This window comes from Talaromyces marneffei, chromosome 3 (assembly GCF_009556855.1).
Source record: "Talaromyces marneffei chromosome 3, complete sequence".
In the NCBI taxonomy this organism is placed as follows: domain Eukaryota; kingdom Fungi; phylum Ascomycota; class Eurotiomycetes; order Eurotiales; family Trichocomaceae; genus Talaromyces; species Talaromyces marneffei.
The window spans coordinates 1,380,542-1,387,805 of NC_072350.1; the positions used below are offsets into that span (position 1 = coordinate 1,380,542).

Here is a 7,264-nt window from a genome sequence, read left to right on the forward strand (position 1 = left end):
TTGCAAGGCAGATGGACAGACAGCCACAATGAAGACAGATTTCAAGGTATGCCGTACACTGTGTCCTTTCATAGTATCCGCTTTAATGAAGACTTGCTAACATCTACCTGATTTGTAGTTCTCCAATCTTTTGGGCACTGTTTACCGCAAGGGAAATCTACTCTTCACTCCCGATGGTACTTGCCTTCTGTCGCCAGTAGGCAACAGAGTTACTGTCTTTGATCTGGTCAAGTATGTTCTCTCTTCTTGCTAGCTAAAAAGGGGGTCGTGTTAACATGACAATGTCGTTTAGCAACAAATCATATACCCTACCTCTTTTTCATCGCAAAAACATCGTTCGTCTTGATCTCAACCCGCAAGGCAATCTACTTCTCACCGTTGACGAAGATGGGCGCGCCATCTTAACAAACTATAAACGACGAATCGTTATATATCATATCTCATTCAAAGGCCCCGCCGATGCTCTCAAGTTTTCTCCTTCTGGCCAACATTTCGCCGTGGGTATTGGACGACGGCTGCAGCTATGGCAAACTCCCTCAGTCCCAGGAACCGACGCTGGCGGTGATCTAGAATACGCACCTTTCGTCCTACACAGGGAACTCACTGGGCACTTTGACACAATCCAGAACATTGAGTGGTCGAGCGATTCTCGTTTCATCCTTACGTCGTCAAAGGATCTGACTGCACGAGTATGGAGTCTGGATCCACAAGACGGATTTGAGCCGACAACTCTTGCAGGACATCGGCAGGGAGTCAAGGCGGCGTTTTTCACCGCAGATCAAGAAGCTGTAAGCCATATACTTACCAGGTTGCCCAGCCGTCCTGCTGACGTCTCATCAGATATACACCGTGAGCGAAGATGGTGCGCTCTTTCGATGGGAGTATGCCTCCAAACGACTTGAAGACGAGATAGATCGTGAAGAACGTTGGAGGATCATGAGGAAGGATTTCTTCTTGCAGAATGACGCCAAATTGAAATGTGCTTCATTCCATGCCAAGTCGAACCTGTTGGTCGTTGGCTTTTCTAATGGTATTTTCGGGCTCTATGAATTGCCAGACTTTAACAATATTCATACATTGAGGTAAGCTGGCTTTCCAAGAAGATTCACCGGTACATGGACTAACTGTCTACAGTGTTTCTCAAAGCAATATTGATTTCGTCACCATGAACAAATCGGGCGAGTGGTTAGCATTCGGCTCGTCTAAGTTCGGTCAACTTCTTGTGTGGGAGTGGCAATCAGAGTCATACATACTGAAGCAACAAGGGCATTTGGACTCGCTCAATTCTTTAGTTTATTCGGCAGACGGGCAGCGAGTTATTACCACGGCTGACGACGGCAAGATCAAAGTATGGGATACTACGTCCGGGTTCTGTATAGTTACATTTACGGAGCATACCGCTGCTGTCACGGACTGCAAGTTCTCGAAAAAGGGAAATGTTCTGTACACAGCCTCACTGGATGGTTCAGTCAGAGCCTGGGATTTGATTAGATACCGCAATTTCCGAACATTCACGGCTCCTTCCAGGCTTGGTTTCACTTCCCTGGCTGTTGATCCAAGTGGAGAAGTGGTTTGCGCTGGGTCTCAGGATTCGTTCGATATTCACGTATGGTCCGTACAAACTGGTCAATTACTTGAACAGCTTGCCGGTCACGAAGGTCCAGTGGTGTCGCTCGCCTTTGCTGCGGACGGTAGCAATCTGGTTAGTGGTAGTTGGGATCGCACTGTTCGAATATGGAGTATCTTCGGTCGGTCACAAACTAGCGAGCCACTGCAATTACAGTCCGATGTTTTGAGTGTTGATATGCGGCCCGACGGGAAGCAAATAGCTGCATCTAGTCTTGACGGACAGCTCAGCTTTTGGAACGTGTTTGATGCCGTTCAAGAAAGCTCTATAGAAGGACGTCGGGATGTTTCTGGAGGAAGAAAGATCTCTGATCGACGGACAGCCGCCAACGTGGAAGGTACAAAGTCGTTTACAAAGATCACGTACAGTGCGGATGGAACTTGTTTGCTGGCTGGAGGCAACAGCAAATACATCTGCCTGTACGACGTGACTACCGGCTCGCTTGTCAAGAAATACACCGTGTCCGTGAACATGTCTATTGACGGCACTCAAGAATACTTGAACAGTAAGAACATTACCGAAGCTGGACCTCGTGGCCTTCTTGATGAAGCAGGAGAGGCATCCGATCTTGAAGATCGTATTGATCGCAGTCTACCCGGTGCGAAGCGTGGTGATGCCGGAGCAAGAAACACAAAGCCGGAGGTTCGGGTATCAGCTGTCTCGTTTGCTCCAACTGGTCGATCGTTCTGCGCGGCGACTACGGAAGGTCTTTTGATCTATAGTCTTGACACGGAGTTCGTCTTTGACCCGTTTGACTTGGATATCGACATTACCCCGGACTCGATCTTGGATACGCTACAAGAAGCCCAAAAGTCGTCTCATGCAACATCTACGGAGGATGCATCATTCCTCAAAGCTTTGATCATGGCATTCCGCCTGAACGAAGCTCCACTCATCCGCACCGTATATGAAAGCATTCCCTATCGTGACATCTCGCACATTGTGCGCTCTATTCCGCAGACATACCTTCCACGATTTATTCGGTTCATTGCTCACTCAACAGAGGAAACCCCCCACTTTGAGTTCAACTTGCTCTGGATTGAGTCTATCCTCAGTGTGCACGGTCGATATCTAAAAGAGCATAATGGTCAACTAGCACCGGAGTTGCGCGCTCTACAGCGTGTTCTGGATGACTTCAGGAATAGTCTCAAGCGTCTCACGGAAAAGAACGTGTACGAATTGAACTATCTGCTCTCTAAACCGGTTCTTGGAACCAAAAAGGCCAATGGTACGCTAAGGATTGATGAGAGTGCCCCTGTAGACCAAGGAATGATTGAGGCGGATTAAAAGGAGTCTCGGATGATATTTGAAGCGACAAAATAGACTGGTGTTGTTGATCTCACTCTCGAGACAATGTTTGCATACTTTTGGCGGGCGTATTGGGTAAGTCATGATACCTGGGTATTAAAAAGTCTTGTGTGCACAGTATACATTGTTTTGCCTTTGTTTGTATGTTCTTATTCATGTACATAAATCGATGTGGAGGAGTCTCATGTTCCGAATCGTCAATAGAAATAAACTATTTCAAGCATTCAGAAAACGCTTTTACATTATTGCAACAGCATTCGGCGGACTAGCCACGCCTCCAGGAACCTATACACGGCAAAGATTCATGTCAGAGCATGGTATAAATTCAGGGCAGGAACAACTTACATTTAATGGCACGCTCGAAAAGAAAAACGTCCACCTCTTCTTCTCCGCACAATGACTGGCAAGCTTTTCCAGATAAAACATTTCACCCAAGGGTAATCCCCATCCAGCTAAACACCACTGATGCAATGACCACTCTGGAGGTATCTGGGGGCCATCTACAGGAGAAGATTCAACTGCGACTGCGTCACTAGCCACCGCAGCGAACTGATTCTCCCAAAGCCATCGAAGTGTTGCTTCGCTAGATTCAATGCCCGCAAATCGTGACACGGGTCGTTGGCCGAGGGCAATGCCTTCCTCGAAGGAAAGTTGTTCGTAGGCCTTGGTGAATCCTACACGAGTGAAAAGAATGTCACCTAGTCGAAAGGAGACTTTTTGCTCTTCGGATATCTTCTTGATGAGGTCGAGAGGGATGACTGTGCTCTGGAAGGCAGGGAAGGTGAGGTTGTTCTTTTCGGCGTAGGATGCAATGTCGACCAAGACGCCACGACCAACAACACCGCCGTTGTCGACCCATGCTTATTTGAGTCAATTAGACCCTCTTTAGGAAAGGGCGTTGCCAGGATGATTGCATACAGTCAATACCGAGAATATCGGTCGTTTCGATGGTCTCTTGCGAAGTTCCATTATAAAAGAGCTTATGCGCCTGATTCGCTATATTCCCTCCCCATCAGTGAGGTCCTCAATTAACTCCGAAGGCTGGATCTGAGAAACGAACCGTAGTGTCTAAACCCATCCCACTGCGTACTACACTGCGTATTAAATACTAATATATCGTCATTCACCACCCTTGGCGCTTTATGGTGAATCTTTTCCTCAAACGACTGCCTGCCAAAAGCCGGTTTGTGTAGGGCATTGAGCTTCCAGTCCAGCGCGAAACGGGCCCCTTCTCTGATTTCTTCGGATGCGCTTTGCTTTACTACTTCTGGGGTGAGGAGGTTGAGTATGCCTAGATGGTTCTCCTTGCCGAAGAGGCCCCAGGCGTTGCCTTTTGGGCCTGAAGGGTCAAGGGTTAGGTTGTTGAATGCGGGAATGTTGACGGGAGACATGTTTTGATTCTGTCTTTGTAAGTAGCACGTCACCTCGTTGACTGGACGTGGTGTTATATGTTATATGTTATGGATATATAAGGTCAATGTCTCGCCATGGAAGGAACGAAGGATAATCCTAGAAATGAGGATGGATGATTTATGAAGCTTTATAAAAGATATCATCTCTCGTCGTATAGTTTGAGTTTGATGATCTACATAGTTATCTAGGAGGTGGGGTGAGATTATGTATATGAAAACGATAATTATCCGCATCGGCTTTCCTTCCGAGATGAACTTGTATAAGTAGATTCATATAACTAACTAGAAGATCAGAAGAGACTTCTATCAAGATCTCATTCATTCATGACTGTCATCTGGCTGTGTCTCTTCGTTCAAATTGATCTTGTCCCACTTATCCAAAAACTGGTCCATTTCCAGATTCTCTCCTTCTCGATCCTGAAAAGTTGACGAGAAATTAGGGTAAATGCTCTTGAATCGAGACCGCTGTTTCTCCTTCCAATCCTTCTCACTAAAATCAATGAAAAGTGCACGAGCTTCTTCTGGCAATGAGACATTCATATTTGCAGCATTGATCTGTATCATACGTAATATACCTTTAATCAGCAGCCAGCGTTGAGAACAGGCCCGTGTGACAACACATAGTTCCGTGAAAGCTTTTCTGTTGGTTTCTTGGTCGAGAGCTTCAAGTAACGTGAATAAACTTATGCTGAGCCAATGTATCCAGGTAGGGGACATGCGCTGAATGCCCCATTTCCTGCGATGCAGGTTGACCAGATTCAGGACATTATGCGCTGCTTTAATGCGTAGGTCTTGGATGTCTATTTCATCTAGTTCAACTCCATGCGATCTGACGACACCGAAGATCTGCATGGTGATAGTTTGATGTTGCATACTAAAGCCGTCTGCGTCAGTAACCTATGAACGGGGCCATGAAAAAAGCGTGGGCGACTACACTTACTGTAAATATAGTATTTGAGGCACTGAGGCAGGCTCGGGCTTCATACAGTCCGGTAAATCTGCTTCCCACTTCTGCAAGTCCTTATAGAAGGTCTTGGCTCTCAAGACCATGTCTGATTCTGGTTGTGCTTCTTTATCCACGATCCATTTGCCGAATTCGCTGAAAATCTTCATCAGATCAGACCATCCGTGTGATACGCAAGATATGTGTCCCGGTACCGATTCCTCATGTCGTGGATAAGGAGACCAGGCATCTAACTCAGTATTGTGACTAGGTTTTGGTCGCGGGTATCGAGGTATCGCTATGGATTCATATCGCATTAAAGAGACGGAGTAAGTCCTATATGAACCCGAAGACGTCAGTATCATCCTAATCATGCATCAATCATGAATAGGTCCAAAGTCTTCTCACGTGATCATATTGAAGATGCCCCAGAGAGCATAACTAACAGAGTCATCGCCTTCTTCCATATTGACCTTGGCAACGGTGTTTTCATACTCCTGAGCGGCGCGTCTGGTCATCCCGAGATACATCGAACCTGAGCGATCCTTTCCTATCACAGCCATCCTATCACAAAATTAGAAAAGAAAGCAATTTTGAGTAATGGGGTATATACGCTACACTTAGTACAGCTAAGCCCTGTATTGTAGGAAGCGTTGAAAAGTCATCCATTGTGGCCATCAGTCTTCTTGCTTCGTTAAGAAACATCTCGCCCCGAGTCGCTGCGTCATTTGGAGTACCGAAAACTTCAACGTAATCACTTAAAGCCTATTGATAAAGGATGGGTCAGCTAAAAACCAGCAGCATCTCGTAATGGGTGGGATACTAACACTTGCTTCCGCAAGTATGGCATTGACTAACAGTGGAGAGCAGTATTTGCAGTCCAGTTTACCAGCCTGCATATCCCGGATGAAAGTTTCGCGGTGCACAAAATTGTAATATGGATTATTCCATGTGAACCATAGGGAAATTAAATGGGAAACCAACTCATCATCATCAGTCACAGTGACCCAAGGTTTGGCGGGGACTTGATAGACTGGAATATCCGATAGCCTTTCAACATCCATTATACTCCTCACCTCGCGGGCCCGGACGTTTCTCGATTCTTGGATCTCTTGCTGAAGTCTTTCGAGTTCCGGCGTTTTCTCGATACGCGATTCTCTCACTTGGACGTCTATATAGGCTCTGATCTCGGCGAGGGAAGCATGGCCCCTGATTAGGCTTAGAAGTTGCTGAACATATGTGTTCTTGCCATCACGCATACTGGCAACGAGATCCAGGAGCAAGTCTCTATCCTTTTCCAAACTGTCGATTGTTCGCTTGACGGCTATTCGGCGACGACCATCTTGCGCCTCATCAACAACGCACTCGATGCCATTTCGGACACAATTCTCGCAGGGAGGGCCTCCGGAACACTGTATTTCACGTCTATCAGTAGGCGGGGAGGAGACGAGGTACAAAAATGCCTATTACCTTGATTTTCTTGACCTTGCAGTTCTCACAGGCCGTTGATTTTTGACTCCGCCTTTTGGAAGACATGCGTTTAGGTGGGAATCCTGCGTCCCATGGTGACGCTGAAGCTTGACCTTGGGCTGGGTTCTGATCTGACATTGGTTACGGTATTGTTTCTAAACCGTCATTATTCCTTCCCTCAAGACAAGAAGTGTGCGTTCAGACGCAATGGCTCTGTCAAACCAGCCCTTCGATTCGAAATCATCACGTTACATGTGTGATGGAGCAAATGGGGCCAGTTCTTAATCAAGCGGGGCTTCCATAACTATACATCATCATCCTGGTTACTTGTTTGGAAAAAGCTGATAACATCGCTTAGGCCTTAGGGGCTTTTTAGTGCAATCCAATATGTAGCCATTCATCACTGGGATTAGGCCCGGTTGATATTTCCGGCCTGGGAGAATCGGGGCCGAGAAATAGAGTTAGTGCAAGCTTGTGGATCTCATCAATCAAACCGGAGAAGAT

At 46.6% G+C, this 7,264-nt stretch overlaps 3 protein-coding genes across 3 annotated transcripts; 1 reads left to right on the forward strand and 2 right to left on the reverse strand.

Annotated features, from left to right (window-relative positions):
- Positions 1-28: 28 nt before the first annotated feature.
- On the forward strand, positions 29-2,914 carry EYB26_004242 (uncharacterized protein; the record flags this gene model as incomplete). The annotated part of the gene is made up of 5 exons (XM_054263536.1): positions 29-46; positions 119-231; positions 293-788; positions 841-1,082; positions 1,135-2,914. The coding sequence occupies 5 exons, from the start codon at positions 29-31 to the stop codon at positions 2,912-2,914; spliced, it is 2,649 nt and encodes an 882-aa protein (XP_054119511.1).
- Positions 2,915-3,172: 258 nt separating this feature from the next.
- Positions 3,173-4,326, reverse strand: EYB26_004243 (uncharacterized protein; the record flags this gene model as incomplete). Its single annotated transcript, XM_054263537.1, has 4 exons — positions 3,173-3,220; positions 3,281-3,795; positions 3,854-3,931; positions 3,996-4,326. 4 exons carry the CDS (start codon positions 4,324-4,326, stop codon positions 3,173-3,175), a joined length of 972 nt encoding a protein of 323 aa, XP_054119512.1.
- Positions 4,327-4,665: 339 nt separating this feature from the next.
- EYB26_004244 (uncharacterized protein) lies at positions 4,666-6,898 on the reverse strand (the record flags this gene model as incomplete). The annotated part of the gene is made up of 6 exons (XM_054263538.1): positions 4,666-5,221; positions 5,288-5,626; positions 5,699-5,854; positions 5,904-6,055; positions 6,118-6,702; positions 6,761-6,898. 6 exons carry the CDS (start codon positions 6,896-6,898, stop codon positions 4,666-4,668), a joined length of 1,926 nt encoding a protein of 641 aa, XP_054119513.1.
- Positions 6,899-7,264: the final 366 nt, after the last annotated feature.